We start from the raw sequence: 26741 nt of genomic DNA, 5'->3' as shown, positions 1-26741 counted from the left end.
AGCAAACTGGATTACGCCGACCTCAAAGTCGGAACGGTCTTACCCGCTTGGTGCGGCCCCAGCCGTCCTACGATATTCAGATGGACTTAAGCTCTCTATCCAGCAGAGTTTCGTTCGCTGGCGTAGGTTTGCACACGTGGGTCCGCCGGTTTGGCTTCGGATCCAGTATAGTAGTGCCCTCCACGCGAATTTTCAGTGGACAATAAGCGGCAGTCTTTATCCTTTAAGTAGTGCACTACTTCTTTAAGTGATGGGGGGTCTGACAAGACGCGTTTCAGGGCTGGAGTGTCCCCTTCTTCAGTGGAGACGTTTGGCTCACTCACAGACTTTCCGTCTCACCACTGGTGCCGTCGGCTGTTCCGCAAATTTCTGGTACCTATAAGGGACACTGATTCTTAAATAAAGATCCTGTTGCCGGCTGCTCTGTAAACGTACTGCAGCTTTTAAGGAACTCTCCCATTGTCAGTGACTGTCATTCTCTGCCACAGTACTACTCCAGTTTTGCGCTTTTTTCACATTTATATGATTGCTGCTGATTTCTATTTTCCATTTTTAGCGCTATATTTATGATCGCATCGTTATAGTATTTATGTATTTTATTAGCAATACACTATTTATAGGTTTTTATTATATGATTGTCATTTTTATTTGAATATCATTAAAGTCAGTGGCCCAATATCTGGAGGTGTGCCCAGTCCCTTATATATTTTTTCTTATTATGTGTCTCTGCGGTCACAGACTGAGGCCGTACTGTTAATACACACACGTCCCTACTACTGTACATACAGAAGCTTTGTTCACTGAAGTCTATGGGGGAAGATTAATCATCTCTCTTGCACCTGAAAAGTGGCGTTAGAAAGTCGCAAACTATGCGTTTATGACTTTTCAAAAAGTTGCTGCATCTCTCACTTTTTTACCTACCCTTGCCACTTTTCAGAAAGGAGTGTGACAAGAGTGGAAGGGGGCATGGCCAGCAGCAGCGACTAATTTATCTTCATTTACGCCAGTTTTCTGGCGGAAATGAGGTCAGAGATCTATGGCAGCTCAGATCTCTGTTTAGACGCACAGACTGCCGGAGGATGTGCCCAATTCATGACAAGGCCTGAGCCTCATCATACAGTAGGTGCATCCTCCGGCAGTGCAGGTGATATCAAGACCAGCACAGAAAGCATCTATCTTGATAAATCTCACACTGTGTGCACCATACTGAATTTTAATACCTATGTTAAGGTGACATGTTAAAACTACAGAACCTATTAAACAGGAGCATTTTCAAGTAGCCAATAAATAACTAGTAAACCTAGAGGGCGCTAGCGTACACCGCGTTTCATTTATCCTTACGCAGAAATGTCTTTTCAAGGGTTTCAATGAATTTGTGCTTGAGCTTTAGTTTGAACTGTCTGTACCATTCTAGAATCCTCTTTCTTCTCTGAATCTTCTCTTGTAAGCTCATGTTTTTCTCCTGATTTATAATGGCAGGAAGTTCTTTCCATGATTTGATAAAAATAAATGGAGCGCCATAAGACTTCAGTAGTCGCAAAGGAGCGTTACTGTTAACAGACGAGTTTCCACAATTTCCGGGTGTCATCACATCTTCTACCACAGGAACAGAGCCATAGGAACAGGCCTCATAAATTCTGTAGCACTCCGTGTTTACTCCCACTGGGCTCAACGTTATATCGCTCTGTAGCAGTGCGTCATGATAGCTCTTATAACTTTCATTCGCTTCTTGTGGTTGCCACCTATAGATACAAAGTTTACTCATTTATGTTGTACCTATATAGCCCTGTAGTAATATAATATATAGATTGGTATCACATGCTTTCCAAACCTACAAGATTTAAAGCCCATTTGCATTAGGGAAGGGGGTAAAGATATTCAAAGTTGTCCACTTTGGAGAGCCCCTTTCCATACACCGTATATAAGGTAGAGGGCAGCTCCTCTCGGAGTCTCTCCATTAAGCAGCATGAACATGTGTTACAGATACCCATGGATTACAATGGGCACTGTGTAAAGCTGCTTTGACATGGCAAATATGTGGTCTGGGTAAAAGTCCATTTGACTGCTGCTTTCCCTTACCAGCTGTGGCTCAACATCCTTAGGCCCATTCACACGTCCGCAATTTCGTTCCGCATTTTGCTTAACCGAATTGTGGACACATTCATTTCTATGGGGCCGCACGATGTGCTGCCCGGATACGGAATTTCGGACCTGCACTTCCGGCTCTGAAATTTTGTTCCCGGAAAAAAAAAATAGAACATGTCCTATTCTTGTCTGAAATGGTGGACAAGAATAGGCATATTCTATTAGTGCCGGCGATGTGCAGTCTGCAAAATGTGGAACGCACATTGCCGGTGTCTGTGTTTTGCGGATCCGTGGATCCGCAAAAACACGCTACGGACGTGTGAATGGACCCCAACCGTAAGTCTACTGTCCTATACACAAATGATGCGATGAGTACAAGGCAACAGATTGGTGGTCAGGCTGGAACTCATAGCATAATAGATCACTATGATAAGTGATAGTTTGGCTTCCATGAGCTGTGGTTGGTCCAGTAAATGCAGCTATCACAAGAATAGTCTCCCCAGACCACACACCTCTGTCTGAAAGAAGCCTAATACTACTTCTACATTGCCAGGAAAAAAAAAAAAAGTATTAATGTGTGCAGCCGCTATGCTGGGATTCCTTCTTTACCAGGAGAAGAGGCTGCTGGACAAGGCTTGTCTAAAGTGGCTAGCCTTTTAAGCATATGTATACTTACTCATTTCTGGGTGAGATCCAACAGTGCTGGTCAAGACCCTCCTTCCTTATAACCTCCATAAGATTTTCTCTAGATGAATTGCCATACACAGTCCCTAGAAAGTTGCACAAGTATGGCCGAGAATCATGAACCAGAGACCAACTTGGATCAATGACTGGAAAGTTTCTGTACCTGAAATGTTAATATAATAGAATTAATACTTGAAAGACTACAAGAGATATTTGAAACTGAGAAAGAAATGAATAATTGTTAAGCAGTCTACATCTTGAAGTGTCCATCAGAGTTTTGATGACTTGTACCTCCGTCCATTGGAGATGCCTTGCCTAAGACAGATACAGTACTCAGGCTAATTACTGCAGTCCCCTAGAATAAATGGACCTGACACTCCATCATGGTGGGGGTATGGAGCCCACATTGTCCGGATCGATGGGGATCCCTGCAGTCAGAAACCCGCTGATTAGTTAGTTATCCCCTATCCAGTGGACAGGGTACAAGCTTTAGTTATGGAATAGCCACTTAATGCCAGTAATAATCCAATACCTGCAACATACTGTCATAAGGTGAAAGTGCACTTTATATCTTAAGCCTCATATTTTTCATTCATGTAGTATCCACATTGTTTTGCGGATGTCACACTGATCCATTTATTTCTATGGGGCCTTACTCACACGTACTTTTTGTGGATCTTTGTGACCATTTTTCAAATTATAGAACGTCTTTATTTTTTCTGTAGAGCAGACAAAAAAAAGTTATTTATATTGATGGTAGTGAGAAAAATGAGGAATGTACACAAAAGTGTTTGCAGTCCGAAATACCAACACGGCTGTGTGTATGAAGCTTTAGGGTGTAGTCACACAGTGAGCTTGTGTTGCAGCTCTTGCTGTGCAACTGGGAACCATGTGGTTTTACCGCAAAAGGCCACCGTTTTTGGACTCGCTGTGGAACCACGGCAGCTTGCAGTAAAAATGCATGCAGTTTTTGCTGTCTAGAGCCACAATGAGAAACATGTCATGTTATTCACAGTCAATGTTTTCATCAACTAATGAATTAAAACATTCTAGTTGACAAACTCAAACACATGGCTGAACAAATCATACATTTTCAGGGATTTGGTTTTCAAAAGGTTGTCTCATCAGCTGATTCCTGCTCCCAGCAAACAGTCATTCTTGTAGGAGAAAGTCACAGACAGCCAGGCGAGTAGTATTACATCATGGCCATTCAGATGCATGGCTGTCCATATAGTAGATGTATACCTGAAGCTTGTCAGAACAAATGGGTGCCAAACAGGGAACTCCCCCTAAAAGGGTATATGGACAGGGTTAGTCTTCATGAGACAACCCATTTAAAGGAGTTGCCCTACGAAAAATATTCATCAGTTTTCAAACCAGCATCTGGATCGGAGGTGGACACACATGCTCGGTTCCATCCTTCAACTGCCTCCTGAGCTGTGATAAGGAGAGACATGCAGCATAAAGTCCCCTGTGCTCCCAGCTTGATACAAATCGAGCAAAGCAGAAACCAAAAAACAAAAAAATTTATTAGTGGCAATTTTGGAGGAGCTGCTCAACCCCTGACACAGTGGCGTGTCCTCAATTAGGGGGAGCAACCCGACCGCATGTGGACCGCGGTAATCGACTAACCCCAGCAAAATATGCATACAATGGAGGACGTTGACGCGGTCCACATGCACCACAAGAGCAAACTACACAGAATGTAGCAATCATATGAAACACAGAGAAAGAATGCACCAAACAGATATAACACTGACTATACTGGCAAGATACAAATGAAGATATTAAAAGCTGAGACTTTCGCCAATATATACCAGTGATGGATATATCGGAGCCCATCATGCACCACGTCACGGCTCTCAGCATGGCAAGGGGTCCTAACCGCTGCTCTAACTATGGTGTGAACACGGTCTGGGGGTGATATAGTTCAGCTCGCAGCAAAGCTTCCCACAAACGTCCAGCATGAATGCTGCGGTTGTGCGATGTGAATGAAGCCAGGCTGCAAGCCACACCCACACCAGACCATGTGATGGAGGTTACCAGGTGCAAAGGAGTGTTTAAATGCCAGGTAAAGGCAGACACACTCAAATCTAGCAAAGCAGAAACCAAAAAACAAAAAAATTTATTAGTGGCAATTTTGGAGGAGCTGCTCAACCCCTGACACAGTGGCGCGTCCTCAATTAGGGGGAGCAACCCGACCGCATGTGGACCGCGGTAATCGACTAACCCCAGCAAAATATGCATACAATGGAGGACGTCGACGCTGATACAAATCTAGCAGAGCGACTGGAACAATGAATGGGAAGTTCTAGCTTTGTTAAAAAGATTGTCATATATTATATGATGCCTGATTTTCATTTTTTACATTAATAATGGGCAAACCCCTTTAAACATTATCATCCATTCAACTTTTGTATTATGATGTCCTGAAAGCGTAAAAGAATTTAAAAAACACTTACGTAGCCACTCCTAGGGGCCACTGGTAAACATCTTCCTCATTAATCCAAGTACTGTCATAGACGAGATAGAGGACCTCCACAAAGCCTCCATTCTTCTTCAAATAGGGAAGGATCCAGTTATTGATGCACTGCTCACTTCCTAGCAGAACTACAGCAACGTGCCGGAGTTTATGGTTTTCAACCAGAGTCTGGGTGTAATGAAGCCACTGAGTGGCAAAAGAAATCTTTGCTTCTTCTCTGCCGTTGAGAACAAGAACTATATTCTGGACTCCCACCGAGAAGTAACCAGGAACAACTGCGGGACCGGTGATGAAGCTGGAGAAAAAGGGATCAAGCAAAAAATAATGACCAAGGAGCTCATACATTGAAGTTTTAAAACATGATCCTAATGGAAATAATATTTACTGAAATTAACAGTGTTTTCCCGTCTCATATAATGAACATGTAAAGGGATTATCCAAGAATTTGATACGGATGGTCTATCCTCAGGAGGAGGTCAAACTCCCGGGACCCCTGTGTTTGAAGAGATCCGCAGCACTCCATGAGCGCTTGGGCCTCTTTGTAGTAGTGAAGTCAATAAACATTAGTCACATTGCCTAGACACAGCTCAGTCCCATTCAAAGCTGCAATACCAAGCATAGCTGCTATACAACGCAATGATAATACAATGGTCAGCTCACGCAGTGGCTTCTTCAAACAGCTCATCGGCTGGGGTGTCAGGAGTCAGCCCCCCCCCCCCCCCCCCATTCTCATACTGATTACCTATCCTGGTTAATCCTTTAAAGTGATTGTCTATATGCACTGGTGGATTAAACATGACCATGAACACTAAATGTCCTGCTGAGGAATACATTGTGTATGAAACTTAAAGGGGTTGTGCCACGAAAAATATTCTACAGTTTTCAAAGCAGCACCTGGAGCTGAATACTTCTTTAATTGCATGTAATAAAAAATTAAGTATAGCCACTCAGTTATTCAATAAAATGTATCTGTATCGCGCCACCTGCTGTTTGTTTTTCTTATTTTTTGACCTGCTCACTGAGAAGACCGCCCATGCTCCGTTTCATCCTTCAACTGCCTCCTGAGCTGTGATAGGGAGGGAGCTCCAGCAGAATGGACACGCCTCCTGAGCTGTGATAGGGAGAGAGGTCCAGCATAAAAGACACATCTCCTGGGGTGTGATAGCGAGAGAGCTATAGCAGGAAAGACATGCCTCCTGAGCTGTGATAGGGAGAGAGCTCCAGCAGAAAAGACACGCCTCCTGAGCTGTGATAGGGAGAGAACTCCAGCAGAAAAGACACACCTCCTGAGCTGTGATAGGGAGAGAACTCCAGCAGAAAAGACACACCTCCTGAGCTGTGATAGGGAGAGAGCTCCAGCAGAAAAGACACGCCTCCTGAGCTGTGATAGGGAGAGAACTCCAGCAGAAAAGACACACCTCCTGAGCTGTGATAGGGAGAGAACTCCAGCAGAAAAGACACACCTCCTGAGCTGTGATAGGGAGAGAGCTCCAGCAGAAAAGACACACCTCCTGGGCTGTGATAGGGAGAGAGCTCCAGCAGAAAAGACATGCCTCCTGAACTGTGATAGGGAAAGAGCTCCAGCAGAAAAGACACCCTTCCTGAGCTGTGATAGGGAGAAAGCTCCAGCAGAAAAGACACACTTCCTGAGCTGTGATAGGGAAAGAGCTCCAGCAGAAAAGACACGCTTCCTGAGCTGTAATAGGGAAAGAGCTCCAGCAGAAAAGACACGCTTCCTGAGCTGTAATAGGGAGAGAGCTCCAGCAGAAAAGACACGCTTCCTGAGCTGTAATAGGGAGAGAGCTCCAGCAGAAAAGACACGCTTCCTGAGCTGTGATAGGGAGAGAGCTCCAGCAGAAAAGACACATCTCCTGAGCTGTGATAGGGAAAGAGCTCCAGCAGAAAAGACACGCTTCCTGAGCTGTGATAGGGAGAGAGCTCCAGCAGAAAATACACATCTCCTGGGGTGTGATAGGGAGAGAGGTCCAGCATAAAAGACACCTCCTGAGCTGTGATAGGGAGAGAGGTCCAGCATAAAAGACACACCTCCTGAGCTGTGATAGGGAGAGAGGTCCAGCATAAAAGACACACCTCCTGAGCTCTGATAGGGAGAGAGCTCCAGCAGAAAAGACACACCTCCTGAGCTGTGATAGGGAGAGTGTTCCAGCAGAAAAGACACACCCCCTTAGCTGCATTAGATAAGACACTCCCCTTAAGCTTTCATCTTGATATAAATCAAGAGCAATGAATGGGGAGATCTCTGGATCCATGCGAGATACAGGGCTGGTTCTAGCTTTGTTAGAAAGATATTATCATGTACTATATGATGCCTGATTTTCATTTTTTTTACATTAGTTATGGGATAACCCCTTTAATATACTCATACACTAGTTCACAAAATGTTTTTATGTGCCCTCATCGACATGCAAGATTTAACTGCACTTATCAGTTTTATGCACTTCAGAAAAAAAATTGATATGTCAAAGTGACATTTGGGCCAGTCAATAGCAGGCCGCAATGGTGACGAGCCTAACGTTACCCGCAATGTTAGGGAGGCTCGTCCCCGTCACGGCCTGCGATTTGGCTGCATCAACAATCCTCCCCCCCTTGTCGCCAGATGTTTTAATCCTCGCAATGAGGGGGATGTAGCTTTGGCTGTGAGGGTAGCAGGAGCCATGCGGGTGCTTGGTTTTGTCAGCCTCTTATAGAATTGATAAGTAAACCCCACTGTGTTCAAAATCTGCAGTATTTCTACACACTGCTTCTAGAGATTTAAAGGGAACCTGTCATCAGTTTTATGTTGCCCTAAGGAAGATGCTGGGTCACTTACTTTTGTGGCATTCGAGTCCACCCAAACTGCACGAGCTGTCTTCCTATACATAGTATACAAGGAGGGCCATCAGTCACCCACAGGGGGCAGGGAGAGACAGGAGCTCAGGATTTCGAGGACTCCTGAGCTTGTGCAGTGTATTCCAGGTGGACTCTAGCACTAGGCTCGCACTAAAGCTGCTCAGTAGACATTTTAAAGGGCTTCTGTCAGCCCACTAAACCCTTTTTTTTTCTTTTTTCGTTAATATTAATCCCTACACTGCAAGCTCCCTGTACATATGCGAAATATTAATTTTCGTTCAGTAGATATTGTTAAAAATCAAGTTTTATCATATGTAAATTACCTTGCTACCAGCAAGTAGGGCGGCTACTTGCTGGTAGCAGCCGCATCCTCCTCTCATCATGACGCCCCCTCCGCCGTTTGATTGACAGGGCCAGGGAACGGGTTCGTTCTCTGCTGGCCCTGTTCGAATTCAAAATATCGCGCCTGCGCCGATGACGTCACATCTACACCCGGCGCAGGCGCATTGAGGATGGAGCGGCCGGGAGAGAGGCCGCCTCTCAGTGCGCCTGCGCCGATGACGTCACATCCACACCCGGCGCAGGCGCATTGAGGATGGAGCGGCCGGGAGAGAGGCCGCCTCTCAGTGCGCCTGCACCGATTAAAGAAAGGTACGGCGCAGGCGCGATATTTTGAATTCGAACAGGGACAGCAGAGAACGAACCCGTTCCCTGGCCCTGTCAATCAAACGGCGGAGGGGGCGTCATGATGAGAGGAGGATGCGGCTGCTACCAGCAAGTAGCCGCCCTACTTGCTGGTAGCAAGGTAACTTACATATGATAAAACTTGATTTTTAACAATATCTACTGAACGAAAATTAATATTTAGCATATGTACAGGGAGCTTGCAGTGTAGGGATTAATATTAGCGGGAAAAAAAAAAAAAGGGTTTAGTGGGCTGACAGAAGCCCTTTAACAACAGAGGCAAGTGACCCAGCAATTTCACCAGGGACTCAGTCACCAGTTTATGTTGCTCGCAGATAAGGAAGCATAAAACTCATTACAGATTCCCTTTAAACATCTTTATTTTTCTGTGTACATTTGAAGAGATGTACTGTGCTGGGAGAGAAAGAGATAGGGAGACACATAGATGATTAGATTTTCTTTCAGACTTTTCCAAAAATGTATTTGACAAATGGATATTGGATATTCACTTTAGGCTACTTTCACACCTGCGTTTAGGTGCGGATCCGTCTGGTATCTGCACAGACGGATCCGCACCTATAATGCAAACGCTTAGATCCGTTCAGAACGGATCCGTTTGAATTACCATGATAGTGTTCATGATAGTGCAAACGGATCCGTTTTGACTTTACATTGAAAGTCAATGGGGGACGGATCCGTTTGAAAATTGAGCCATACTGTGTCAACGTCAAACGGATCCGTCCCCATTGACTTACATTGTAAGTCTGGATGGATCCGTTTGCCTCCGCACGGCCAGGCGGACATCCGAACGCTGCAAGCAGCGTTCAGGTGTCCGCCTGCTGAGCGGAGGACAGACGCTGCCAGACTGATGCATTCTGAGCAGATCCGCATACACTCAGAATGCATTAGGGCTGGACGGATCCGTTCGGGGACGCTTGTGAGAGCCTTCAAACAGAACTCACAATCGGAGCCCCGAACGCAAGTGTGAAAGTAGCCTTACATGACTATATTGCTATAGCTGGTTAGGATTCATAGGACATAATACTGTGCCCTCTTGAGACGAATCAGCATATCATACCTGATGTCAGTTCTTCCAGTTTTAAGCTTGCCCTCCCTCCAGTGAGCAGTATCCTCAAGAGGTTCAAGTGGTCCCTCCAATATATGCTGCCAAAAGTAATGCCCTAAAGAAAATAGAAAAAAATTGTGTAAAACTATACATGACATTTTCCTTTATTAGACTGGCTTTTCCATAAAGCGGAGTCTGATTTCAGAAGTCCCTTTTAGTTTATGGCTACACGGCATCTTTGGCCACAACACGTCACATGCTGCCTTCATCACAACTAATGAAAGTAAGTAAGGTAGAGTTGCGACTCACAAGTTGTCACAAGAAGCTCAAACTTGCTTAATTATTTGCGACTGTTGTGTGGCTGCAACTTTCAAGTCGCAACCTCATTTGCTTCCGTTACTTGAAAAGCACATGAAATAAAGAGAGGAGGTGCATCACGTATAGCGCGATAAAAAAGGAAAGAAAGGTTCACCAAGGGTTCTCACCTTCTGGTGGTATAACATCTCCGGGCCTGTACAGACAAATGTGTGGGGTCCACTGCTGCACGTCGCGGGCTCCGTTCCAAGTATCACAGGTACGATCAAGTACAAAAATGCACGGCACTTCTTTAATAACTTTTATTGTTTACAGAATAGAACTACGCATTTCAGGGATGTCCAGTGAACCTGACAAAGGGGGCGTTCCATCTCCAAAATGCCACGAGTTCTATTCTGGAAACAATACAGTTTATTAAAGAATCCCTGTGTCAGACGTCCTGTCCTGCTGCACATTTTTCTACTTGATATTTACTTGCAAAGCAGAGATTTCCAGCGGTGCAACATGTGTCAAGGCCACAGTCGCCTTGCAGCAGAGCACGTAGGAAGTACCTCGGACCTGTATAGACAAGGGTGCGTTCCTACATTTCAGCTTTTCCAAAGAGTCAGTGAACGGACAGCAGTAAGTACATATATGAATCGTACTCAAATTTTTAAAAACCTTGCTACAAAACCATGACTGACAAAACATGCTGCGGGTCGATAAAATGATCTGAGAATGCCATAGAAACTCCACAATTATCCTCCATATTATGCGAACAGGATTTTTGAAAAACCCCTCACTACAACATACAATCTTGAAAAAAAATTAAAATAAAATACAACACATATGATCGGACCCCAAGTCTATTCGATGATGTCTACCCATCACTTACCAATGGCAGCCTTCCCCCAGATCTGCACCTGGAGCTCTGCTTGTTCTTGATGGGAGTTTGGGTTTAATAGGTCTTTCCAGTTTTTTTCTCCTTTTTGCAAACGTGAGCCCTTATGTCCGTTTTCATCTTCTTCCCAAGGATTCCATTGTTCACTTCCAAGGTAGAGAGACCCTGTCAAGCAGGAAAATATTGCACTCACACAGAAACAAAAGTGATCATTGGGGTTAAAATGCTGGAACATCTGTAAATCAGCCAGTAGAGATGGTAAAGCTGCCAGCTCCCTTGCAGTTAATCTACAGAAGAAACGTAGTGTTACCCTGAAATTTTATAGGTGAGACCCACACCATTCCTTCAGAAGGAGGTGCCCGAACCAGCCTGGTGAGGCGACCAACGGCCACCGACTGCAGGAGGGGAAAAAATTGAGAAGTGACCACAATGCTCCCTATTAATTTTTTATGGGAGTTACAGGAATAGCTGATCAAGTACACCCCGTCCATTCATCCCTCACATGGATGGTGCTGCCTGTGGGTATTGGGGGGCCACCTTTCTGGAGGCAGGTATGGGTTTTACCTCTGGGATCCCGACCTATTAAACATTTATGGTACATAACCACCATATAAGGCTACATGTACACGACCGTATGTGATTTGCGGTCCACAAAAAAAAAAAAAAAAAACGGGTGCCATCCGTTTTTTTTTTTGCTGATTCATTGTAACAATGCCTAAAACGGACAAGAATAGGACATGTTCTATTTTTTTTTGCGGGGCTACGGAACGGACATACTGATGTGGACAGCACATTAAAATGAATGGGTCCGCATCCTATCTGCAAAAAAAAATGGAACGGACACGGAAACAAACAATGTTCGTGTGCATGTAGTCTAAATGCTACAAATATCAGTGATGGGAATGCCCATTTAAAGAGGAACAGGTCAGTGTCAACATCGGGTGCACTGTGTTGATCTTAATCATGACCTTAATCAACATCCACATCCAAGGGTTTATTCACCAGTCACAGTCCTGTCACAGTTTTTTGCACAATTTTCCAAAATCACAGCAGAGCTCTTGCAGTGCTTTCGGACCGATACTACGGCCGTGTTCATGGGTACTTAGGAAGAAAACTATGTAGAGCATTTCTGGGTGGGTGTATTTATATAGGATTATGGGCTGTTCACATTTTTGCCCCACATTTAACATATATGTTGAGAAAAAGTGTATATATATTCACCAGTCACGGTCCCGTCACAGTTTTTTGCGCAATTTTCCAAAATCCGAGCAGAGCTCTTGCAGTGCTTTCGGAAAACAGCAGCCAAAATCAAGAAATGATAATGAGTGAATAAATCCTAGGCAGTTACAGGGGCGGTTAGGGTGTGAATATTGGGGTGGTCAGTTCTACATTATAAATACTATATCTTTATTTGATATACAGTATATCTAACAATGTGATTAATAGCCATCAATATTCAAATTAAAGTGCTCATGCACACGATCGGCCCAGGAAACAAGGTTCGGGTATCGGCCACATCTCCCACACCGATGGCATCATAGTACCTTTTGATACGTCTCTATCTGATCACTGGGACGATCGCTGTGTACTCACATCATCACGCAGTATCCCTGCAATCAGATACAACTGACTGTATTATAAATCACTATGATACAGTCAGTTCGGGTCAGTGGAGCCGTGGCAGACACACGGACTGTGTTTCCTGGGCATGAGTCCTAAAGCATTCCTATGGCTGTTGCTGTGTTTTCAAAGTCCTCATCTACACAGCCGTGTTTTGTGGTCCGCAAATCGCAGATCCGCAAAACACAGATCCCCCCACCCCCCCTCCCTCATCTAAAATGGACAAGAATATAAATATAAATAGGTGGTTAGCTCACACTTAGTGGCTATGATGGGTGCTACTAACTCAACTTGGGTGCCCGACCCAAAAAAACAATAGAAACAGAAGGGACTGCAGAATGGACTTACTGTCCGCATCATATGAGATGAATGGGTTGGCATCCAATCTGCCAAAAATGCAAACCGGATGTGGACCGAAACTACGGCCGTGTTCATGAAGAAAATTAAGAAGAAAATTATGTAGAGCATTTCTGGGTGGGTGTATTTATATAGGATAATGGGCTGTTCACATCTTTGTCCCACATTTAACATATACGTTGAGAAAAAGTGTGTGTGTGTGTATATATATATATATATATATATATACACACATATATATATATATATACATACACACACACACGTACATACTTTTTTTGCTGCATTCTACAGGATGGGAAATCATTGCATACTACACTTGTGAATCCCTTTTATATGTCAGCCCATGCTATACACTTGTAATGAGGGCACTATAAGGCCTCTTTCACACGGGCGTGAGTTTTTTTGCCCGGATAAGAGCCGGGTGCGTTGCGGGAAAATGCGCGATTTTTTCTGCGCAAGTGCAAAACATTGTCATGCGTTGCACTCGCGTGAGAAAAATCGCGCATGTTTGGTACCCAAACCCGAACTTCTTCATAGAAGTTCTTCTTCATAGAAGTTCTTCTTCATAGAAGTTCGGGCTTGGGATTGATGTTCTGAAGATTGTATTATTTTCCCTTATAACATGGTTATAAGGGAAAATAATAGCATTCTGAATACAGAATGCATAGTAAACCAGCGCTAGAGGGGTTAAAAAAAAATTAAAAAAAATTTAACTCACCTTAGTCCACTTGCTCGCGAAGCTGGCATCTCCTTGTGTCTCCGCTGCTGATGAACAGGACCTGGGGTGAGCTGCTCCATTAAATACAGGTTAAGGACCTTCGATGACGTCACTCCGGTCATCACATGGTATGTCACATGATCTTTTACCATGGTGATTCACCATGGTAAAAGACCATGTGATGACCGGAGTGACGTCATCGAAGGTCCTTAAGCTCTATTTAATGGAGTAGCTCACCCCAGGTCCTGTTCATCAGCAGCGGAGACACAAGGAGATGCCAGCTTCGCGAGCAAGTGGACTAAGGTGAGTTAAATTATTTTTTATTTTATTTTTTAACCCCTCTAGCGCTGGTTTACTATGCATTCTGTATTCAGAATGCTATTATTTTCCCTTATAACCATGTTATAAGGGAAAATAATAATGATCGGGTCTCCATCCCGATGGTCTCCTAGCAACCATGCGTGCAAATCGCACGGCATCCGTACTTGCTTGCGGATGCCATCTGATTTTCACACACCCCATTCACTTCTATGGGGCCTGCGTCACGTCAAAATCGGAAAATATAGAGCATGCTGCGATTTCAACTGAACGCACAAGTGATGCGTTAAAAACATCGCTCATGTGCACAGCCCCATAGAAATGAATGGGTCAGGATTTAGTGCGGGTGCAATACGTTCGTCGCACGGATCGCACCCGCACGGAAAACTCGCCCGTGTGAAAGGGGCCTAAGAGTATCTACGTTCTACCTCTGACTTGTAGACCCCCACTGGTGACCACTATTTTTTATCCCCCTAGTTCTGGTCTACAGGTCAGATAAGAGCTCATCTCTACATATGTCCTGAATCATATAGTCACACATTGCAGTTTTTTTAAAATAAATTTCTGTTCCATTTATCTGAATGGGCTTGCTTCTGCTTCATGCACATGGCTATTCTCCAACCTCAAATCCCATGAGACAGTCTCAGACATTCCTGCAACAAACCTGCCAGGTGTGAATGTAACCCTGCAAGTTACAGAGCCAGTATATTCCTATATACTCTTACAGCCCCCTAAATAAACGTCATACGGCAGAATTGTATAAGTCCCAAGTAACCAATCAGGCCACTGCTTTCATTTATTATGATGGCTTTTACAAATGACAACGGGATTGGTTCCTTCCTTCTCCGTATAGCCCCCCTTTGTTATAGTCCAGAGCCGCAGACGTCATTACCTCTGCTGCCTCCTTCCTTCTTGCTCACCACCCGGTGCACCCGGGACACCTGGGGAGGTCGGAAGAAGACATTATAGGCGGCGTAGAAGGAGAAGGCGCAGTACACGAGCACTAGCACATAGCAGCAGAACTTCTTTCGAGAGAATCTCATGCTGCTCCCTCTGCAGCCATATCCAGCTCCTGTCACCAGTGACTCCGCCCCCTTTCCGCTCACGTGACTAGCGCCCTGATTGGTCCGGGTGGAGGCGGGGCGGTATATAAAGCGGACCTACTTCCGGTTAGAGGCAGTGCTCAGCTCTTGTGTATGGGGAGGCTTTGGAGTGAGATTATTAATGGGAATAACTGAGGAGCACATGCAGGCAGAGGCTAAACCGACCTCTGTTCAAGCGCTGTCCAGAAAATCCGCGCAGGGACAGCTTTTTCCGTACTTCTGTTCTGTATAACTTATAGTGTGGCTCTCCCCTTTAGGGCTTATTCACACTTTTGTGCTGCACCTGCAACACGCTGACAGTTTTAGGCCGGCGGTGAAAATCAGTTCCATTCATTGATAAGGTGCAGCAAGCACGTGAAATTCTGCCAGCTCTATTCAGGTGGCTGGAACTGATTTTCAGTTGTGGTAAATTGTTCAGCATGTGAAGGCACCCTTAGGTGTCTTTCACACGAGCAATATGGATTGTGTCAGGGTAAGGCCTCATGCACGTGACCATTTGTGTTTTGATATCTGCAAAACATGGATCCAGAAAAAAAATACAGATGACGTCTATCAGGGCCGGCAACAGATTCATGTGGGCCCTCGGGCAATAAAGCTTCAGTGGGCCCCCTTCTGGCATTTTGCACAACACACAAGGCAACAAAACTGCATGTATTATATATTGTGCCAAATACAAAAGACAGAACACGCTACAGAGCGGATATATGTGAATCAATCCTTATGTCCCTACTTTTATTTTTTATCTACACAGTGTTTTAATCCCTCAGGTCTACTCACAGTATTCAATTTTTACTGTACACCCTCTAAAGAGAAACAGACATTGAATATAAAAATATTTTATTTGGACATACTGTAAAGACATAAAACATTTGAAAAAGTACAAAAGGAAGTTGATGCAGAACACTTTGAAATGTCTTGTTGGAGTCCATGCATTGATGGGCCAGAACTTTTTTGGCAGAACACAAAAGTGGTATCTTGTGTATATCAGTTAAAACACTTTTCTATGTGTTTTTTCTGCTGCAAAAAAATGTAGTAGGCTATTTACACACTAGCGGCAGGACGGATCCGACAGGCTGTTCACCCTGTCGGAACCGTCCTGCCGCTATTTCGCCGGATCGCCGCTCCATCCCCATTGACTATTATGGGGGCGGAGCCCCGATGCAGCACGGCAGTTCGCGGTGAGAGGCTGCCGGACTAAAAAGTCAGACATGCAGCCTCTCGCCGTGCTGCACCGGAGCTCCGCCCCCATCCCCATTATAGTCAATGGGGACATAGCGGCAGGACGGATTAAAGTCTACACATTCTGCTTCTTGAGATTCGATTGAAAGAACCGCCTTAGGTAGTTTTTAATTAGCTTCCATTTAGGGTACTTTCACACTAGCGTTTTTTGTTTTCAGGTATTGAGTTCCGTCATAGGGGCTCAATACCGGAAAAAAACTGATCAGTTTTTATCCTAATGCATTCTGAATGGAGAGCAATCCGTTCAGTATGCATCAGGATGTCTTCAGGTCAGTCACTTCATGCTACGGTATTTTCTCCAGCTAAAATTCCGGCATTATTTTCTATTGAAATGCTTTAAAGGGGTTGGGACATACCCTTATTTTCACCCAGACAGCCCCCCTGAGGCTAGCATCGGAGCATCTCATGCTCCGATGCGCTCCCTTACCCTGCGCTAAATCGTGCAAGGCACAGGCTCTTTTGTTTTCAATAACACACTGCCAGGCGGAAACTTCCGCCCGGCAGTGTGTTCGGTGACGTCACCGGCTCTGAGGGGCGGGCTTTAGCTCTGCCCTAGCTGTTTTACTAGGCTAGGGCAGAGCTAAATCCCGCCCATCAGTGCCGGTGACGTCACCGGGGTTCCTGGCAGCCCCATGGAGAGCCCCGGTACGTCACCGGATCTCCAAAAAATGCCTTTGCCCTGCGCAATTTAGCGCAGGGCAAAAGGGGAGCATCGGAGCATACCATTTTTCCGGATGACAACCGGAAAACACGGATTTGGTATTGCAATGCATTTGCGAGATGGATCCGCATCCGGAATGCATCAGTTTGCGTCCAGATTGCCGGATCTGCCTGCCGGAATCCTCTGCTCATGTCCGAAAGTACCCTTACTAAAGCTCCTTTCAGCAGATGCAACTGAAACAGGCACAGTTAAAGGGGTTATCCGAGTTATGGGGAAAAAAAAAAAAAAAAAAAGCTTAAAAAACGAATCAGGACATCATATACATTAGTTAAGCTTGATTTCTTAACCCCTTCCCGACACATGACGTACTATTATGTCATTGAAGCCACTGCGTTCATGCAATTTGACGTAATAGTACGTCATGGTGATCAGGCAGGCTTTGGAGCGGTGCGCTCGCGATCACTGCAGGGGCCCAGCAGTCCCTGGTAGCCGGGCCCCATGCTGTATACGCGGGCATGATTAACCCCTTCTGTGGCGCGGTCCGCGCTGAACGTGACATAGAATGGGTTTGTGTAGGGTGAGGGAGCGCATTGAGTCCCCGCGCTGCTGTGCCGGGGACTCGATGTCTCAGAAGGCAGCCCGATGCCGTGCAGAGGCTGCCCAATGCCTTGCATGACATCGGGACCTGCCGTCTACGGGAGCCGAGGAGATCCAGCCTCAGGCTGCGTCTCCTAGGCAACCTGTTAGTGTATGACTCAGTGTAGCACACGAACAGACAATGCATCACAATACAGATATATTGTAATGCATTGCAGAGGAGATCAGACCCCCCAAAAAGTGAAAACAACAAGACAAAGAAATACCATATAATGGCCGAACATCAAAGTAGAAAATAGAAAATATTTTATTGAAATGTCAAAGTTAAAAACAACATGCACATGGGGCAACCCCAAGGATGGTGCAGTAAATAGTATAACAGTAATTATGTCAACATTAGAATAATGTCCCACAGAGATGACAATGAATAAGCGGGATAATCATGAAAACACTGTCAAGAAATTGTATCCCTCAATCCTATGGTGAGAACATAATCAATGGTAACACACAAGGCATACAAAACCCATCCAAGAGGAATGCACAGCAGCCTAACGCGTATCGCTGGTTCCTAGACCAGCTTCCTCAGAGGTCCATGTGCATTGTGATCCTAAAACTCAGCTTTTATAGTCAATATCATTAATTGAATAAATGTTACATAAATTGTGGTCAAACCTGATAAGGCAATTTAGATATTCTTAGGTAAGAGGGTCGACAGGTATCACCTGTATGTGTCCCGGTGCATGGTCCACGCACACCCGCGGGCGCCAGCTAAGCCGGCGTGTTGACATCGCGGGTGCGCATGCGCAAAATGGCTCCCGGAAGTGACCCCAGCCCAACGATGCGCTCCAAACAGCGGAAGTACACCGTGGAGCCCGACGTCACATCCGTGAGCCACGTCGCAAGATACTCCCCATATGACGCAAGGCGCGAGCACGCACAGCCACAGCAAGGATTACTAGTATACAATGCTTATGCAATATTCTTAACCATGATTAGGTCCTCAAGATGCATGATGATGGAGCAATATGTGAGAGAAATAATCCATTTCGGAGTATTCTCTTAAAGATGGATCCTATATCCCACAATAAATATACAATCATACAGAAAATGTGAAAAAGTGCAAAATATATTTGCAGTATATATTTGTTCATGTGATCCACATCAATCTTAGCAGTAGCGATATAATTTATAAAACAAAATTCATAGATTTCTAAGGGATATTGCATATCATACATGATTGAAAGAAGAATAAAAACTCATCATCATAATGTGCAAACATGCAAGAATATATATATCATGAACTATAATTTATGTCAATGATAACAGTCTGATCAATATAATTTATAAAACCAGGTTTTTTAAAAGGATATTACATATTGTGCATGATTGAAAAAAAAAAGGGTAAAAAAGTCATCATCATGATGTGCAAACAACACAAAAATTTCTACCACAAAGACCATGATTATATATAGGGCCATAATTCATATCAGTAATCAATGACCAACATATCTATTAGCATATTACAATTCACCAAAAATATATTTTTATGCTGAAGCGGTGATCGCATACGCACCCCACACATCCAAGGGATTTATGGACCATGCACCGGGACAGAAGGGACCAAACAAGTGCAAGCGCATATATGAGCAAAAAAGAGAGCGAGCCTGGAGCACTCATAGAGGGATGAGTGGTACATGTCTGAGTTATCAATTATCAGTTTCAGATCCCACTATTATTATACCAAGATCAAATTATCGGTGGTCCATGCAACATACAATTACCTATTACATATTACAAATCCCACCATTTTCATACCAACACCAAATTATCGGCGATTCATACAGCATGGAGATATATAACAAAATGTTACATCACAAAAATTGCAACACCAAGCGATCAAAAAGGCATATACCCTCCAAAATAGTACCAATCAAACCATCACCTCATCCTGCAAAAAATGAGATCCGACCTAAGACAATCGGTCAAAAAATAAAAAAGCTATGGCTCTCAGACTATGGATACACTAAAATATAATTATTTCGGTTTCAAAAATGCTATTATTGTGTAAAACTGAAATAAATAAGAAAAAGTAGACATATTAGGTATTGCCACGTCCGTAACGATCTGCTGTATAAAAAGGTCACATGACCTAATCCCTCATGTAACCGCTTTAGAAATAAATAAAAACTGCGCAAAAATAACCAATTTTTTGGTCAACTTGCCCCATAAACTGTAATAATGAATGATCAAAAAATCATATGTACCCAAAAATGGTACCAACAAAAACTTTAACTCTTCCTGCAAAAAACGAGGCCCCTGCACAAGACGATCAGCAGAAAAATAAATAAAAATAGGGCGTTCAAAAAATAGAGATACAAAAAACAAATTTTTGTTTTAAAAAATGCTTTATTATGTAAAATTTAAACAAACATCATAGAAAGTAGACATATTTGATATCATTGCGTCCGTAACAACCTTCTCTATAAAAATAGCACATGATCTACCCTGCCAGATGAATGTTAAAAATAAAAACGTTGCCAAAACATCAATTTTTTGGTTACCTTGCCTCACAAAATACGTAATATAGAGCAATTAAAAAATCATATGTACCCCAAAATAGTACCAATAAAACTGGTACCTTATCCCGTAGTTTCAAAAAAGTGGTCACTTTTTTGAGTTTCTACTGTACGGGTGCATCAGGGGGGCTTCAAATGGGACATGGCATCTAAAAACCAGTTCAGCTAAATCTGCCTTGCAAAAACCATATGGCGTTCCCTTTCCTACTACACCCTGCGGTGTAGCCATACAGCAGTTTACGACCACATTAGGGGTGTTTCTGTAGACCGCAGAATCCAGGTAATAAATATTGAGTTTGTTAACCCTTGCTTTGCTACTGGAAAAAATGAATTAAAATGTAAAATCTGCCAAAAAAGTGAAATTCTGAAACTTCATCTCCATTTTCCATTAATTCTTGTGGAATACATAAAGGGTTAACAAAGTTTGTAAAATCAGTTTTAAATACCTTGAGGGGTGTAGTTTCAAAAATGGGGTCATGTTTGGGTGGTTTCTACTATGTAAGCCCCACAAAGTGACTTCAAACCTGAACTGGTCCTTAACCCCTTAAGGGTTTTTGCAAATCTGACCAGTGTCACTTTAAGTGATGATAACTTTAAAACGCTTTGACTTACCCAGGCCGTTCCATTCTGAGATAGTTTTTTCGTCACATATTGTACTTCATGACACTGCTAAAATTGGGTCAAAAAAGTTAATTTTTTTGCTTAAAAAAATACCATATTTACCCATTTTTTTTAAAAAAATAGCAAATTTCAAGGTTTCAGTTTCTCTACTTCTGTAATACATAGTAATACCCCCAAAAATTGTGATGCCTTTACATTCCCCATATGTCTACTTCATGTTTGTAGCATTTTGGGAATGATATTTTATTTTTTGGGGATGTTACAAGGCTTAGAGGTTTAGAAGCAAATTTTGAAATTACCCCATTCTAGAAACTACACCCCTCAAGGTATTCAAAACAGTTTTTTCAAACTTTATTAACCCTTTAGGTGTTCCACAAGAGTTAATGGCAGATTGAGAAACAATTTCAAAATTGAATTTGAATCAATTTTTTCCAGGAATAAAACAAGGGTTATCTGCCAAACAAAACTCAAAATGGGTTTCCCTGATTCTGTAGTTTGCAGAAACCCCCCATATGTGGTCGTAAACTACTGTTTGGCCAAACGGGAGCACATAGAAGGAGGGGAACACCATATGGGTTTTGGAAGGCAGATTTTGCAGGACTGATTTTGTTTATACCATGTCCCATTTGAAGCCCCCTGTTGCACCCCTAGAATAGAAATTTCAAAAAAGTGACTCCATCTAAGAAAGTACACCCCTCAAGGTATTCAAAACTGGGTTTACAAACTTTGTCAACCCTTTAGGTGTTCCACAAGAGTTAATGGCAGATGGAGAAACAATTTCGAAATTTCTATTTTTGGGAAAATTTTCCATTTTAACCCTTATTTTATTACTGGAAAAAATGGGTTAACAGCCAAACAAAACTCAAAATGGGTTCTGTAGTTTGCAGAAAGACCCCATATGTGGTCGTAAACTACTATTTGGTTAAACGGCAGGACATAGAAGAAGGGGAACACCATATGGGTTTTGGAAGGCAGATTTTGCTGGACTGGTTTATTTACACCATGTACCCTTTCAAGCCCCCTGATGCACCCCTAGAGTAGAAACTCCATAAAAGTGACCCCATCTAGGAAACTACGGGATAAGGTGGTTGTTGTTTTGGGACTATTTTAGGGGTAAATATGATTTTTGGTTGCTCTATATTACTCTTTTTTGAGGCAAGGTAACAAAAAAATTGAATTCTAAAATTGTTTCTACATTCGCTATTTAGTTTTGTGGAACACCTAAAGGGTTAACATAGTTTGTAAAGTAACTTTTGAATACCTTGAGGGGTGTAGTTTCTTAGATGGGGTCACTTTTTTGGACTTTCTAGTCTAGGCTACATCAGGGGGGCTTCTAATGGGACATGGTGTAAAAAAAAAATAAAAAAAATAGTCCATCAAAATCTGCCTTCCAGAAACCGTTCTATGTCCTGCCGTGCGGCTATATAGCCATTTACGACCACATATGGGGTGTTTCTGCAAACTACAGAATCAGGGCAATAAATATTTAGTTTTGTTTGGCTGTTAACCCTTGCTTTATTACCCAAAAAAAAGGATTCAAAGTGAAATTTTGCCCCCAAATGGGTTTTTTGGCACCGTTTTTATTTTATATTTTTAACACCGTTCATCCGAGGCGTTTGGTCAAAAGTTATTTTTATAGCGACGGCTTTTACGCACGCGAAGATGCCCAATATGTATGGCTCTCAGACTTTGGAGACACTAAGCAGGCATCCTAAAACTGCGGCCCTCCAGATGTTGTAAAACTACAATTCCCACCATGCCCTGCTGATGGCTGTAGGTTGTCTGGGCATGCTGGGAGTTATAGTTTTACAACATCTGGAGGGCCGCAGTTTGAGGGTGCCTGCACTAAAACTATTTTTTTGGGGAAAAAAAAATTGTTTCTGTGTCTCCAAAGTCTGAGAGCCATAGTTTTTTATGTTCTGTAGTGGACTGTTGGGGATTATAAAAATTTAGTACTCCATGGAAGAAGTGTGATACTCCCTGAAGCAATCGATAACGCAGAGGCCCGGATGATCGGGGCACATGACGCACTGAGTGGTGGTGTCCTTCCGTATCCCCCTCCGGCGACACACTCTGCACTTTTTTTGGGTTCGTCCCTTCTTTCCAGTATGGGGGACCACACCTGGAAAGTGTTGGCCAGGGACGATCCAGGTCCTTGAGGACTGCCTCATAGAATTGGAGGAATGTCCCTGTGCTGCCAGCGCTTCAGGATAGTACAAAAGAGTTGTACGTGGCAACCTGTACCAAGTAGACCGCAACTTTTTTGTACCATGCCCGGGTTTTGCGCATGGCGTTATATGGCTTGAGGACTTGATCAGAGAGATCAACTCCTCCCATATACCGATTGTAGTCGACGATACAATCGGGCTTGAGGACCGTTGCCGCGGTACCTCGCACAGAGACGGGGGTGGTGCTGTTACCGTGGATTGTGGACAGCATAAGGACATCCCTCTTGTCCTTATACCTGACCAGCAACAGGTTTCCACTGGTAAGGGCACGGGTCTCCCCCCTGGGGATAGGTACCTGGAGGGGGTAGACAGGGAGGCCGCGTTGATTTTTCCGCACGGTCCCACAAGCGAACGTGGATCAAGGGGATACTGGTATAAAAGTTATCCACATACAAGTGGTAACCGTTATCCAGCAGTGGGTACATAAGGTCCCACACGAGTTTCCCGCTAACAGCCAGAGTGGGGGGCATTCTGGGGGTTGAATACGGGAATCTCGCCCCTCGTACACACGAAATTTGTAAGTATACCCTGAGGTACTCTCACAAATTTTGTATAGCTTCATGCCATACCTCGCCCGCTTTGTGGGAATATATTAGTGGAAACTGAGTCTTCCCTTGAACGCAACGAGAGACTCATCAACCGCGACCTCCCTTCCAGGTACGTAGGCCTCCATGAATTTGGCCCCAAAGTGATCGATGACCGGCCGTATCTTATACAGACGGTCATAGGCACGATCACCTCCGGGGGGGGGGGGGCTTGGGCATGCTGCATTATCGGAATAATGCAGACATTTCCGTATTGCCTCAAACCGGGGACGTGTCATGACCATACTGTACAGTGGGGTCTGGTATAGGACGTCCCCACTCCAGTATTGCCTGACACTGGGTTTTTGGACTAGACCCATATGCAGCACGAGGCCCCAAAATGTCCTCATCTCGGCTGCACTGACCGGCGTCCAGCCACCGGGTCTAGCCAAAAATGAGCCTGGCTTTTGAGCGACGAACTGTTGGGCGTACAGATTCGTCTGCTCCACCATCAGATTCACCAGTGGGTTACTAATTTCAGTAAACCCCACTGTGGAAATCTGGATTCCAGGAGGGGGGGGGGGGGGGCTGGTGGAGGGGGCTGATGGTGGTGGGTGGGGGGGGCTGGTGGTGTGGGCAAGTGGCAGGGGGGTCTGGGGTCTGAGAGATGGAACAAAGAAAGTTTTAGATAAAAGTTATTATATATTTTTTCCTAACTAACTTTTCCCTTCTTTCCTGCCTAACAGTGCCTCTCCCTCACTGACCCTAACCTACCTGGATGGCGATGGGTGCAGGAGGGTGATGGATGCCGATTTTAGGGGGACGCAAGAGCTGGTGCTGGACAGGAAGAGGAGGGGAGAGAGGAGCGCAGGAAGTTTGAATCTCGTGCCTCTCTCCCCTGCACCAATCAGCACCTTGGACAGCAGTGTTCAGCACCAGGGCCAGCACCGCCTCTCCAAATCTTCGTACTGCGATTGGTGGTGTATAATCACGCCACCGATCGCAGTCTTTTTCCGGTTTATCGGGTCACAGGACACCCGAATGGACCGGAAACGCAGAAAACCGCAGGTCTGAATTGACCTGCGGTTTTCTGCGATCGCCGATACGGGGGGGGGGGTCCCTGCGTTGGGGTTCCTGCGTTGTTACGGGATGCCGGCTGAATGATTTCAGCCGGCATCCCGTTCCGATTAACCCCCGCTGCGCCAGAATTCCGATTTAAAGTTAGGACCGGTACGCCCTGAGTCCTTAAGGAGAATCACGCACTTCCGGGTAAGGAACACCTCCCCATGGCGGAGATAGGGGGAAGACATTCCTTTAGGCCTCCTGCACACGAACGTGTGCTGCCGGTTGCCGTATTGCAGACCGCATTTGCGGATCCGCAATACCAGGGCGCCGTTCCGTGGGCATTCTGCATCACGGATGCGGACCCATTCACTTAAATGGGTCCGCAAATCCGAAGGAGATGTGGAATGGTGCGGAACGGAACCCTACGGAAGCACTACGGGGTGCTACCGTGGGGTTTCGTCCTGTACTTCTGTTTCGCTAAAAGATAAAACATGTCCTATATTTTTGCGGAACGGCCGGATCGCCGACCCATTAAAGTGAATGGGTCCGCGATCCGCTGCGGCTGCCCCACGGTCAGAGTTCGTGCATTTCATCCTGCATTTTGCAGGCCGCAGCATGGCCACGGGGCGCACACATTCCTGTGCAGGAGGCCTTACAGTAATGAGCCTTTACTACGTTTCCAGGCTCATTGCTTGTATATTAGGCTAGGTCTACACGACAACATTTGTCGCGCGACAATTTTCATAATGGCAGTCTATGGTGTCGCACTGCAACATGCTGTGACGCGACAGTCGCAGAAAATCCAGTTCAGGCCAGCAGGTGGCAGCACAACTGTAATATAGTGATTTCTGTATAGCATGGAGAAAATAACATTGTATACAAATTGGGGTCCAATTAGGGACCTAACAAAAATTAAAACTGACTGAGGACTGCCCTCCCTTACCACTGTCTGCTATGCACCAGTGCCCCATGCACTGGTTACCCCCATAATAACAATCGTAGCTAACCCTCATGTACCAATCAATCACATCCAGATCTCAGACATAGATCTATCCAAACTGATGTAAAGGAAAACTGGTTTAGTTGTCTATAGGAACCATTTGTGTTCCACCTTAAATTTTTTAGAGTTCCTTTGGAAAATGAAAGGTGGAATCTGATTGGTTGCTATGGGCAACTAAGAAAGTTTTTCTTTGCACCAGTTTAATAAAGTGACCCCACAGAGTAATCACATTCAGGCTTAACATCCCCACACCAAGCAATCACTTTCAGGTTCACCACTCCCCCATAGTAATCAGAAAGCTGGTTTCCCACATAACCTGCCTCCCCTACCCCACCAGCAATCACATTAAAGTCCAACATCCTCCCACTACCACCAAACCAGTCACAAAACTGGTTCCTAATCATCAACCCCAGAAGTTACATATGCAGGCTCATCATCTCCTCCAACCCCCCCCCCCAATCTTCTCCACAAGTAGTCAGCCTGCTCACCATTATCCCCCACCATTCCTTCAGCAATCCTATAGCCTCACCATCACCCCTCCTTCACAGTGGTCAGAAAGCTTGGTCTCCATCATCCCCTATTCCCGCAGAAATCACATACAGACTCACTATCCCTTCTACCCCCACAAATTAGTTAGAAAGGCCAATGAATTAATTGCAAGCTCATCATCCCCTCCCCTCACCCCAAAAGTAGTCGGAAAGCTTCCCATCATCCTCCCCACCCCCCAATTACATGCAGGCTTATCATCTTTCCACCACCCCCAAGCTGGTCACAGTGCTCCCATCCTCCTCCCAGCCCATTCACATACCTTTCTTGAGTGACAGCTGCAGTCCACCAGATTGCATTCAACTGAACGCGTGCATTTGGACTGCAGCTGTAGTTCAATAGTAAAAATCAGTCAGTCTCAATGTAGCCGAGGCATTAATCTGTGGCAGTCCTGAGGCAGAGCAGTGCAGCGAGGTACTCAGGCAGCCAGACTCTTTGGTGGGCAGGGTGGGCTTAGCAGTAGGGCTGTGCGTGGCACCTCTGAAGTTTTTTCATTAAAAGGTACAGCATAGCGGTGGG

At 44.6% G+C, this 26741-nt stretch overlaps 1 protein-coding gene across 1 annotated transcript; it reads right to left on the bottom strand.

Annotated features, from left to right (window-relative positions):
* Positions 1–691: 691 nt before the first annotated feature.
* Positions 692–15146, bottom strand: RXYLT1 (ribitol xylosyltransferase 1). Its single transcript, XM_044277243.1, has 6 exons — positions 14955–15146; positions 11041–11211; positions 9864–9966; positions 5232–5546; positions 2762–2932; positions 692–1742 (listed from the first exon to the last, which is right to left on the bottom strand). Exons 1-6 carry the CDS (start codon positions 15103–15105, stop codon positions 1328–1330), a joined length of 1326 nt encoding a protein of 441 aa, XP_044133178.1. The 5' UTR covers positions 15106–15146; the 3' UTR covers positions 692–1327.
* Between the last annotated feature and the right edge of the window lie 11595 nt (positions 15147–26741).

Source organism: Bufo gargarizans, chromosome 2 (assembly GCF_014858855.1).
Source record: "Bufo gargarizans isolate SCDJY-AF-19 chromosome 2, ASM1485885v1, whole genome shotgun sequence".
Classification (NCBI taxonomy): domain Eukaryota; kingdom Metazoa; phylum Chordata; class Amphibia; order Anura; family Bufonidae; genus Bufo; species Bufo gargarizans.
Note: the sequence above shows the minus strand (reverse complement) of the source record. Positions and strands in the feature narration are given on the sequence as shown.

Coding starts and splice junctions, on each gene's coding strand:
- RXYLT1 (XM_044277243.1), bottom strand. CDS start 15,105: ATGAGATTCTCTCGAAAGAAGTTCTGCTGCTATGTGCTAGTGCTCGTG. Junction 2,933..5,231: donor TGGCCCCTAGGAGTGGCTAC/GTAAGTGTTTTT, acceptor TTAACATTTCAG/GTACAGAAACTTTCCAGTCA. Junction 1,743..2,761: donor TGGATCTCACCCAGAAATGA/GTAAGTATACAT, acceptor TTGTATCTATAG/GTGGCAACCACAAGAAGCGA.